Source organism: Mus pahari, chromosome 7 (genome assembly GCF_900095145.1).
Source record: "Mus pahari chromosome 7, PAHARI_EIJ_v1.1, whole genome shotgun sequence".
Classification (NCBI taxonomy): domain Eukaryota; kingdom Metazoa; phylum Chordata; class Mammalia; order Rodentia; family Muridae; genus Mus; species Mus pahari.
In genome coordinates, this window is record NC_034596.1 from 74,021,432 (window position 1) to 74,034,033 (window position 12,602).

The 12,602-nt window shown below is 38.2% G+C and overlaps 1 protein-coding gene across 1 annotated transcript in view; it reads left to right on the forward strand.

Moving 5' to 3' along the window:
* Nucleotides 1-12,602, forward strand: part of Mpp5 (membrane palmitoylated protein 5) — a 46,241-nt gene that overhangs the window by 29,104 nt on the left and 4,535 nt on the right. Inside the window, exons 8-13 of the mRNA XM_029540787.1 lie at nucleotides 3,070-3,253; nucleotides 4,716-4,787; nucleotides 5,120-5,191; nucleotides 8,331-8,498; nucleotides 9,139-9,341; nucleotides 10,615-10,725. Coding sequence (XP_029396647.1) covers nucleotides 3,070-3,253; nucleotides 4,716-4,787; nucleotides 5,120-5,191; nucleotides 8,331-8,498; nucleotides 9,139-9,341; nucleotides 10,615-10,725 — 810 coding nt within the window. The remainder of the gene's footprint in view (nucleotides 1-3,069; nucleotides 3,254-4,715; nucleotides 4,788-5,119; nucleotides 5,192-8,330; nucleotides 8,499-9,138; nucleotides 9,342-10,614; nucleotides 10,726-12,602) is intronic.

Below are 12,602 nucleotides of genomic sequence, written 5' to 3' on the forward strand. Positions count from 1 at the left end.
AAAAAAAAAAAAGAAAGAAAAGAAAAAAACCAGTTTCATTTTTCTTTCTCTTTCACCACAGATGTGTTGTTTTATTTGGCTCTTTCTGTTTTGTTATTTTTTTCCAGAACATATTGCAGTTGGTGTTACATTTGCAACCTTTTTTGTTTAGAATTCTTTGTAGGAAGAAACATGACGAAACAGACTTAGCCTCTGAATTTAGTCATTCTTTGTGCTTGCTATGCCTTTCCATGTGTCTGTCCTGTAAATAAGGCTCAAGTGTGAAAAGAGGCTCTGCACACTGAGAAGACACAACTGAAGAGGGTTGGAACATGCTGTCTTCTAAATGCTCCTGATAATCCATCCTTCCTCAGTAAATGATTTTTGTCTTTTGAGAATGAGTGTCAGAAGTTGAGGTATATTTTATCAGCTTTTCTTTTCTGCTGTTCATGCAGTTATAATAAAAGTTATTTTTTTTACCATTACACATTTATTTTTTTAAGGTGTGCATATGCACTACAGCATCTATATGGTCATCAGGGAATCAGTTGGGAATCAGTTCTGTCCTTCCACCATGTGGGTCTCAGGAATCAAACTTGGGTCATCGGGTTTGGCAGCAAGCCCCTGTACCCACTGAGGTATCTTGCTGGCCTGTTAAAGTTAATTTAATAGCTAAAACTAGCATGCTATATTGGTACTGCTGCTTCTCAGTTAATGTTGTATGTTGTCACTTGTTTTCAGCAAATTCAAAATCAGAGTCCTGAAGTAATTCATTCATCACAGCTGTTAGTTATTTTTGATTTTTGGGACAGGGTAGTGTTGGCCATTCTGGAACTTGCTCTGTAGCTGTCTCACAAGTGTTGGCATTAAAGGTGTGCATAACTATGCCTGACACTTGTTTGGGTTTTTTTTTTTTATAAACCTAAGAGTGAAACAACTCTGTAGGACTGTGGCTCATCACTAATGCCAGCATTTGAGAAGCTGAGATGGAACAATTACTGAGTTAGAGGGTAGCCTGAGTTAGTAGGGAAAACGTAAAAAGAGGCAGCCTATCCTGTGGAGGCCATTAGGCTTCTACCTTAAGTTACTACGAAATAAAAAGCTCAGCTGTGTGTGGTACATTTCAGATGTGTCTACATGTGCTTGTCCTAGAAACATAGCATGTCCTCAATCCTCCATGTTGCCAGCCATTTAAATTAGGAGAGCTGGGAAATGAATTGGGTAGGCTAGAGTACATTGAAAAGCATCTTTGAGCGATTCTCTTGCCTTTGGAAGAGATCATAGAGCTATGTTCATCCCTCACTTTTTTATTTTTTATTTATTTATTTTGAGTTCCCTTGGTATAACAGAGGACAGCAGATCACATTAATGCAGAGGCCACAAGTCTGAGGTGGTGGTAAGGGTTCAGCCTTTTTTTTTTTTTTTTTTTTTTTTTTTTTCCAGTCTCCAGCCTCTAAATCTTTATTTTCTGTACATTTTCATTCTTTTTTTTTTTTAATTGGATATTTTCTTTATTTCAGTCTTTTGGGGGTGGTACACACCTCTAATCCCAGCATTTGGGAGGGGAAGCAGGCAGATCTTTGAAATATGAGACCAGCCTGGTCTACATAGGATGTTCCAGGACAGCCCAGGCTACACAGTGAAACCCTGTCTCAAAAACAAGAACAAGAATTCAGCCTTTTAAGAAGTATTTGTAGTGGGCATTCCAGAAATATACTTTGCATAACAATGTTGGGTATTGCTTTCAATGAGTTAATAAAATCAGCCTGACAAATCACCCAGTTAGGTAGACCTACAAAGCCTGTTAAAGTAATTTTCACTACTTGTAGTAAGGCTTAAATTTTTACTTTTTTGGTTCCCAGGGTTTGGGGCCACACACATACAAAAAAAAAAGGTAACAATTTCAATAGATTTTAGAAGCAGTTTTCACCCAGTTTCTAAAGCAATTCTAGCTCATACTGTTTTTCTTATACTGAGTTGATAATTTGTATGTGTGTTCTTTTTAAGCGCCATTCCAACTATGTTTTGATTCCCTGCTATCCCACACTACTTTTTAAAATTCATTTTGAGCCAGGGTGGTGACACACGCCTTTAATCCCAGCACTTGGGGGGCAGAGGCAGGCAGATTTCTGAGTTTGAGGCCGGCCTGGTCTGCATCTTGAGTTCCAAGACAGCCAGGGCTACACAGAGAAACCCTGTCTCGAATAATCAAAAAAAAAAAAAAAATTCATTCTGGTACTGAGTATTCAAGATTTTAATCTAATGTCTATTTTCACATCAAGAATAGAAGGTTCCATAGGTAGATAGTTATCTTAGTTAGGTAAATAGAACCCTACTTTCAAATAGAACAAGTATCTTTACCATGTAAACACCACCGAGTCAAAGAACTAGAATGTCACTAGCATCTAAAATACCCACCTATGCCCACTTTAGCCTCTATCTACCTTGTAGTCAACCCCACGCCCAGCATAAACACTTTCCTCATTTCTAGAAATACCCAACTCCTTCATACTTTTTTCTATAAATAGATTTGCATAGTTTTGGATCAAATAAGGTAAGAAATTTTTCCCAGTGATCATCCTGATTTAGATCATTTCTCAGTGTGGAACATGCTATTTACATGCATTTTTAAAAGAAACACTAAGCAATTAAGGCACAGCTACACTGGTCATGAAATGAACTGGCTATGACAGCCCCAGGGAAGCTGACACTTGCTTACCTGGTGACACTGATCTACGTTTCTCGTTTCTTGTTTCTCGTAGTCATGGTTTAGAAGCTGCATGCCTCCTGTAGGGTCATTGTTTTCACAGGTCAGACTGCTTCTATTCTGGTTACCTTGCCTTTGAGGCAACTTTGTACCTCAATTTGTTAGCTGTTCACAATCACCCAGTTTGAACTACTTCTACTTCTTTATTAGTCTACAGAGATGTCAATAGATAAGCTTAAAAAAATCCTACCCTAAAGTGCTGTTGCTTAACTAAATGTCCTTTCAGCGCATTTCTCTGTAACACATAAGTTACATTTGTGCTGGATATTTTGCTTTACCGTTTTATTATTCTTGCTCTTATTTGTACCCTTTTTATGTTTCAGATCCATGTGAAAGCTCATTTTGACTATGACCCCTCAGATGATCCTTATGTTCCATGTCGAGAGTTAGGGCTGTCTTTTCAAAAAGGAGATATACTTCATGTGATCAGTCAAGAAGATCCAAATTGGTGGCAGGCCTATAGAGAGGGAGATGAAGATAATCAGCCTCTAGCTGGACTTGTTCCAGGTAAGAGACAAGATTGAAAGCATTTAAAGGACTGAGGGCCCAGCCCAGTGGTAGAACATGCACTTAACTGCAAAGCCCTGGAATCAAAATCTGTTGTGTCTCCTCCCCTAGGTTATTTTAAGATAGAGAACTGAGAAGATGAAGGTTGATCATGTTAAAAAACCTTTTATGGGGCTGGTGAGATGGCTCAGTGGGTAAGAGCACCCGACTGCTCTTCCGAAGGTCCAGAGTTCAAATCCCAGCAACCACATGGTGGCTCACAACCACCCGTAACAAGACCTGACGACCTCTTCTGGAGTGTCTGAAGACAGCTACAGTGTACTTACATATAATAAATAAATAAATCTTAAAAAAAAAAAAAAAAAAAAAATCTTAAAAAAAAAAAAAAAAAAAAAACCTTTTATGTTAAAATCGTAATGCATTAGGGACTGGAGAGATGGCTCGGTGGTTAAGAGTACATGCTGTTTTCCCAGAGGATCCAGGTTCAATTCCCAGTACCCACATGGCAGCTCACAGCTGTCTGTAATTTCAATTCCAGGGGATCTGACACCCTCACCCAGACATGCAGGCAGGCAAAACAGCAGTGCACAGAAAATAAATATATCATTTGTCAGGTGTGATGATACACACCTTTAATCCTAGCACTCAGGAGGCAGAGGCAGGTGAGTCTCTGTGAGTTCTTGGCCAGCCTGGTCTACAGAGCAAGTTCCAGGACAGCCAGAGCTACATAGTGAGATGCTGTCTCAAGAAACAAAACAAACAAACAAAACAAACCAGACCAAAAAAATCTTAATCCTTTGAGGAAAAATGTGTGGTCTATTTATTTGTGTCATTGGTAACAAAGGTAGAAGTGAAATAAGTCATTATGATACATTTATGAATAATAAATACAAATAAGTATTTTCAATGGTGTGTTGAAATCAGAACATGATGAATCCCTGTGTACTTCTTGAAAGTTAATGTCTAGAATTGATGTGTTTGAGTTGAGATAATCCTGTGGCGAGAACCATTACATGTCCCAGCATGGAACTACAAAGTACCATATAGTAATGCTCATTGAAAATTTTTTTAAAGGTGAACTATTAAATTTTCTGATATTAGTTATTGTTCATCTTTTTATAATAAGTGATAAGTAATACATATGATTAGATTGATAAGCAGGGTCAAAACAAACCTTTTCAGTCTTAGACTAGAAAGATGACTCACTGACTGAGACTTGATATTGCTTTCTGAAAGGACCCAAGTTTGGTTCCCAGTATCCATGTTGCACACACCCCACACAGACATACACATAATTAAAAATAAACCTTCTCTTTAAAGGGGGCATTTGTAGGCTATGTATCTTAGCCTGAATTATTCTTGTGTTGGCAGAAGGGTTTGGAAGGCAGTGTGAAATTACTTCTAGTATTTTCTCTTTGATTAAAAATGTTTATCCTTCTGTTTGTTCTTTTTGTGTTATTAGGCAAAAGCTTTCAGCAGCAAAGGGAAGCCATGAAGCAAACTATAGAAGAAGATAAGGAGCCAGAGAAATCAGGTTAGATGCTTATATTTGCTATTGTACTTACATTTGGTATTAGTAGAAGCAAGAGTCTTTGGGTTTTCATCTGGAACCATGTTGAATTTACACACTGGAACTGTCAAGAAAGAAAGGTGTAGGCCTTGAAGGAGTAATAGAAGAGGCTAAATTCATTATCTTTAGATGTAAGAAAAGATGAAAATATTACATATCTGTCTACAATGTAATTAATAGAAAATGATAAATTGAAAAAATAGTTGCCAACAGTATAATAAATCTTTAATCAATTTGAAATAGCATTGTTTTAGTAACAGATACAGTGTTTATAACTATTTTTGATTGATCAATAGGAAAACTGTGGTGTGCGAAGAAGAATAAAAAGAAGAGGAAAAAGGTTTTATATAACGCCAATAAAAATGACGGTAAGATCTAATCTCACAAAAAAAGCAGATGCATTTATGACATTTTTAATATTGCTTCCTGTAAAGTTTTTTTCTATTTAAGTTGTTTGCAAAGTTATTACTTGCCTCTAGCAATTTTTTATTAAACATTTTATTTGTTTACATTTCAAATGTTATTCCTCTTCCCAGTCTCCCTTCCACAACCTTCCCCGACTCCATCTCCCTCCCCTTTGCCTCTAAGAGGGTGCTCCCATTCCAGCCTCATCCCTCTAGCATCCCCCTTCTCTGGGGCATCAAGCCAAGTGCCTCCTCTCCCACTGATGCCAGATGAAGCAGTCCTCTGCTACATATGTAGCAGGAGCCATGGACCAGTCCATGTATCCTCTTAGGTTGGTAGTTTAGTCCCTGGGAGCTCTGAGGAGCCTGGGTAGTTGATACTGTTGTTCTTTTTATGTGGTTGCCACCCCCTTCAGTTCCTTCAGCCCTTCCCCGATACTCTTCCATTGGGGTCCCTGGGCTCAGTCCATCATTGGTTGGCTGTGAGTATCTGCATCAGTCTTAGTTGCTGGGAGAGCCGCTCAGAGGACAGCCATACCAGGCTTCTGTCTGTAAGCACATCTTGGTATTAGCAATATTGTCGGGATTTGGTGTCTGCAAATGGAATGGATTGTACAGTGGGCCGTCTCTGGATGGCCTTTCCTTCAGCCTCTGTTCCACTTTTGTCCCTGCATTTCCTATAGACAGGGACAATTCTGGGTTAAATTTTTTGATGGGTAGGTCGCCCCATCCCTTCCCTGGGGACCATGTCTAACTACTGGAGGTCGTCTCTTCAGGTTCTGTCTCCCTGCTGTTGGGTATTTCAACTAACAATTTTTACACACACACCTACACACACACACAAATGTGTTTGAGGTAAAATGAATAATTTGTCTATAGTATCTTAAGTCAGAGAGGCAGGTCATTCTACAAAGCATCTTTCTTACTGGGTGAGACTGGCACACAAGAATATTTATTTTATATTGACAGGCTGCTAATCCGGGACAGCCAGGGCTATACAGAGAAACCCTTTCTCGAAAACCAAAAAAATAAAAAAATAAAGATGAAAAAGTTTTAAAGTCTTGACATCACTGGGCTTATGTTCTCGGGACAGCAGTCTGCTGCACCTGGCTGACAGCTGTTGCCCTGACTGATTCACTTACAGTCTAGTTGGGTATCACCACCACTTACCGATCTTTTAAATTCAGTCTTATTTTCTGGGTGCATTACCTTCTTGATTGACATTGCATTTTGATTTCTTAGATCTGCTTTGGTACACATTAGAAAAGCCAGATGGAAATCAGGAGCACTACTGTTTAAAAGTCTGCAAGGCGTATTTCCTAGGAATGTGAAGCATTTATGTGTAAAACTTAGTCCTGGTTCTTCCTCCCAACCTAATGCTCCCAGAAATAAAACTCAGACTCAAAATATATTTACCAGTACCTTGGCCATATAGCTAGGCTCTTCTTTGACTGGATCATAGTTTAAAATAACCCATTTATTCTAATCTCCATGCTGCCACATGGCTAGTTACTTGCACTTAGGGTGGCACTATCTGTCTTGGCACATCTTCCTGAGTGAATCTCCTGTACCTGGCACTATCCCAGAATTCTCTCTGCCTCCTGGATGTCTGACCTTCCTGCCTAAGCCATAGGCTTTTTAAGTAACAGGTGATACATTCATAAGATAAACAAGATACTCTCTCTGCATTTATATGCAGCATAAATTAGACTGATAAAGAAATTTTTATTATTAGATATTCTTTTTGTTTGTTTTTCAAGATGGGGTTTCTCTGTATAGCTCCATATGTATATTAGATATTCTATACACTACTGAATCTAAATTGAATCAGCTTTAATAATTGCTTTCTAAGGCAAGCATTCTTTATGACTGGCATGTTATGTAACTAAGAAGATTCATTTAGTTTTTAATCTTACTGGCTAAAGCTGTGATTAATATCTTTATTTACTAGTACATTGCAGAACTAAGTCTGGAGATGAGCCCTGTTTTCTTTGTTTTCTTTGTGCCTCCACTCCCAATCTCTCTGTGTGTGCTGAGAAATGAATCCAGGGCTTCATGCATGAGAGGAAAGTGTTGCACTATTAAGCCACATCCTAGCACCTCTCACTTCATTTCTTGAAACAAACTCAAATTGATCAAGCCAACTCTGAAAGCTCCTATACTGTAGGATACTTGCCAGAGCTGAAGCCCCCAGACGTGGGATGAGTAAGTAAGGAAATCAGAATGCTACCAGTGTGACCATACATGTTTGAAAATGCTCAGAAGAAAGAAAATGACTTTGAGAAAGGAAGCCATTGTCTATGTTGCTTAAAGTACCAGCTGTGCTCCATAGCAATAAACTGGGTACTCTCACCTCACAGTAAATTTCTTGAAGTTGCAGACTAATAGATTCAAAATAGATATTAAAGTATCTGCTTAAATTGCTAGGTAATTGAACAGTTGAGTTAAAATTTAAACAAGTACAGCCTGAGCTCCTACTCTAGGCTGGGTACTAGCAAGACTGAAAGGTTACCCTCCTTCGTGGAACTGACTGGTGCCTCTTCCTAGGACATGCCAGACTACCAATTGCTTGCACTTGCTCAGATTGGATAGCCTTGGCTTCATCTGTATCTTGGGCTTTAGTTACTTTTGTTACGCTACTCCTTGGATTAAAGGATGGATATCACAAGTATGACTTATTTTTAAGTTATGGAAATCCAGCCAAGCGCTCTAGCACTCTCACCTATACAACTTGTAACCACTGTATGCACATCCACACTTGTTCTCCATTATATCTGATCCTAAAATTAACTCTTTTAACTGGGGTCATTATGAAAATGACACATTTTCATAAGTGTATCCTCTGGCAGTCTCCTATGTTACAGTATTCTCTGCAAACTAGTTGCTTTTAAATTAGGCATGGTGGCTTAAATACCTGCAATCCCAGAACTTGGGAGCTGAGACAGGAGGATCACTACAAGTTTGAGGCTAGCCTGGCTACAGAGCAAGCTCCTACCTCAAATACACACAATACCAGCAAAACTTCACTATTTTATGTAAAAGTACATCTTCATGACATGACATTAATTGTATATGAAAGTCTTAACTCTCTATTTTTCCAAAGATTATGACAATGAAGAGATCTTAACGTATGAGGAAATGTCACTTTACCACCAGCCAGCAAATAGGAAAAGACCTATCATCTTGATTGGTCCACAGAACTGTGGCCAGAATGAACTGCGCCAGAGACTAATGAACAAAGAAAAAGACCGCTTTGCATCTGCTGTTCCTCGTAAGTTTGGATACACTCCTATTTTCCTGTGCTTTTCTCAGAATCTTAACTACACAGGAAAATGTTCATTTTATTGACACAGTGTTGTCAGTGTCAACAAAAGGAAATTTGTTTAACCAAATTTGTTGGCAAATTCTTATTAAAGGCAGTTCTTGAGGAATTTGAATTTTTCCTAAGTGTATGGCACTAAGGGATTTTCTAAGTAAACTATATTTTAGGCTCCTTTCCCTATTATAAAGGAAAAACAATTCCTGATTTTTTAAACTGATATTGAAGATAGAAATTTAGAACTAATTTCTGAAAAGAGCTTTAAGATTACATGTTAAGTTTACCTGCTCTAACAGAAATAAACTTTAAGGAACGATGACATGAAAGTGTTTTACAGTATCAACAAACTGGATCAAGGTAACTACAGTTAACTATTAAAACACTATGTATGTTGGGGGAGCATTGTAGTGCACTTGCCCGTGAAGATAGTTGCACATACCCTGGAGCTGGAGCTACAGGCAGGTGTAGGCTCCCTGCTGTGAGTGTTAGGACCTGAACTCAGATCTTCTAGAAAGACCAGTACATGGTCTTAACCACTGATCATCCCTCCCGCCCACTGTGTTTATTATTTTATCTAAATTTGTCTGCTTAGATACAACTCGGAATAGGCGAGACCATGAAGTAGCTGGGAGAGATTACCACTTTGTTTCACGGCAAGCATTCGAAGCAGACATAGCAGCTGGCAAGTTCATTGAACATGGTGAATTTGAGAAAAATCTGTATGGAACCAGCATAGATTCTGTACGACAAGTAATCAACTCTGGCAAAATATGTCTTTTAAGTCTACGAACACAGGTACAACTAGAATTGTGGTTTTTAGGGTGTTAAACTTGGAGGGCATATTTTGTAATCTAGTGAAAACCGTTTGGTCCAAGAGTGACACAGATTACTTAAGTCTCCTGTGACTTTTCTACTCACTTTGTAAACTAATATGTAGCTGAACCTCTCTCACGTTCAACAGGAAGATATTTTAGGAACTTAAGATACAGTTAACTCTTGTACTGAACATACTTAAAAAGTCTTCAGAAAATACCGTTTCTGATCTGAGAAAAATTAGAGAATTTGAAAGTTGTTCTTGGTTTGAAAGGCCATTGTTTCAAGGGCTCACAAGTGTCATAGTGAAGACTCTGTTGTCTGAGTAATAGAACTTGGATTCACCTCTTTGACAGACAAAATTACTAGCCAATAGATTCCTATTTTAAAAGATGCTTGATGGGACTTGAGGTTTGAAAAATGGCGTTTGCTGTGGAAACCTTTTGCTTTTTATAAACAAGTCATCTTAAACATAGAACATTGATCAATGTTCTGGGTCTGTTGCTGATGGCAATTCAAACCACAAAATCAAGGGTGCATTGAATCGAGGTACACAGACAGAAATGGCTGCTAAAATGGCAATTCTTCCTTTTGTTTGTTTGCCGGTTTGGCTTGGGGTTTCTAGAGAGCAGAGGCAGAGGTTTGTGCTGTTTCAACCATTAACATTTAATGTAAGGACACTTTTATTTCTTTCACAATTCTTTCTTTAACAAATATTACCACAAGGCTTCAAATAGTTTAGCATATTAATGTTTCTTCATTTAGGAAAGGGCATGTATATAATGGGTTGTTGGAGCACTTCAGTTTGAGAATGCACATTAGTAATGCAGAGACAGGTCAGTGTGAGTCCATAGCTCTTAATGCACACAGTCTGCTTACTCATGGGTATGTCTGGCTTCTATATGGGGAGTTTTTCTCTCTGGTTTTGCTTTTTACTATCTTCACCTAGAAAGGCAACTGCCTGGATTCTAATTCCTCAAAAATGACTTGTACTGTGATTTTATAATGCATGTGATTTATTATCATACAGTTGTAATCCCTTCAATGTCTTTTACCTGTATTTCAGTATCTAGAACACTAGGCTAACGTAATATATGTGAATTTATGTTTAAATACATTTATAGTGAATGAAGATACTATGAATTATTTATGATGAAATGCTTGGAAATATGTATAGACATCTTAGCAATCTATATTATTGAGAAGTAGTTCAATGATAGCAATTATTTCAACAACCCAAATATCCTTGTTACAGTCCTTGAAGACCCTCCGAAATTCAGATTTGAAACCATATATCATCTTCATTGCACCACCTTCACAAGAGAGACTTCGGGCATTGTTAGCCAAGGAAGGCAAGAACCCAAAGGTAAACTTGTCACAGTGCTGGGTCATCACTGACATCAAGCAAGACTCCACCCTCACCTCAGCTGCTGGAGCTCCGAAGCTCTGAAAATGAGCTATCAAGCTGATGATTCTTTCTGTCACTTGTCCCAAAACTGCCACACTGCAGCTGGCTGAACCATGGCAGCTTTCCTTATTATAGGGCTGCTCCCATCTTCCCCAAACACCTCTTACTGCTAACCTCAGATCTATGATTCCCCTCTAGAACACCTTAAAACCCCTTTAATCTCCATACATACCTGACAGGACTGCCTCCTCCCCACTCCAAAGGTCTCAACAAACTTTTCTCGTTAGCTGATGCACATTTGCAGAGTTCCAGAATTGAATGCTTCTTTTCCACACAAACCTTGTTTTATTTTTCTTCTCTTTGTTTTCCCACATGATCTGGAACAGAAATGGGGGTAGGGAGGAGTGTTTAAATTATTTTAGATATTTACTGGATGTGTTGATGAAGACCATATTATACATATAGTTTTCATCCACATTTTCCTGAAAATAATGAAAATCTTTTCATGTGAGCATTTGAGCATATTTTCCTCTGTGCAGGCTTCAAGCCTTGTTATTTTAAAGTTAAATTGCTTATATATTTTTTCATTAGCATTATTTGTTATTGTGTGTATGTATGTGTACATTTATGTAGGTGGGTGCATGTGTGCCATGGTGTGGATGTCAAGGTCAGAGGTCAACTGTTTGGCATTGGTTTTTTCCTTCCATCTTTACATGGGTCCCAGTAATTGACCTTAGATCAGAAGGCTTGCAGAGCAAGCACTTCTCCCCACTGAGCTGTATGGTGCCCCTGGTACATGTGTATATTGCAGTTATTTTCTCCACATCTCATTTTGCTTTTTGTTTTGGTCTTTTCCTTCTTTGTTTTTGAGATATATAGCCTGAAGCTTGCTGTGTAGACCAGAGTGGCCTTGAACTCATAGAGATCCACCTCCTTACATCTCCTCAGTGTTGGACTTAAAGTCAGACATAACCACTCCCAGCTGTCTTTTTTTTTTTTTTTTAACTTCATCCTTTGATAGTGAGAAATAAGTTTTTGTTTGATTTGTTTTAGTTTGGATGTAAAGCAGGATCTTGCTATCTAACTTAGGATGATAGGAAGCTGTCAATCTTCCTGCCTTTCCCTGACTCCCAAGTGCTGGGAGTATACCCATGTGCCATAAAACCCTGCCAGAGAAATGTTTAATTTTAATGAAGTTAACTTTTTCACTTTCTTATGGCTAATGAACTTTATACATGTCTAAAAAAATTATAGTCATTATCCTGTGTCTTCTTAAATATTTTAGCTTGTGTATTTTGGTTAAATTGTTCATAGTCTTAGTGTGATGTGACAGGAAGTTTTGTTTTTGAAATAATATGGTTATCAAATTGTTCCACCAATCTTTGTTGACAAGTCTGTCTTTTCTGTTGGCACAGTACATACAGTTTGTATGATGGTTGGGGTATACATGTGCCACAGCACACATGTCACATCTTGTTTGCCTGCTGAGTCACTCACTGTGATGGCACTTTTATTTCTGGATTCTATTCTGAACTTAGACTGATTCCATACTGTTTTGATTCCTGTAACTTTATTACATCTTGAAAAACAGACAATAAATAAGAATGAAGTGCCAATGCTTAATATAACAAGAGGTATCCATTTGCCCAAGAACTTCATAAATTCATTGTTTTTAATAGCTGAGTAGTACTCCATTGTGTAAATGTACCACATTTTCTGTATCCACTCCTCTATTGAGGGACGAACATAGTGGAGCATGTGTCCTTATTACCAGTTGGAAGATCTTCTGGGTATATGCCCAGAAGAGGTATTGCTGGATCCTCCGGTAGTACTAT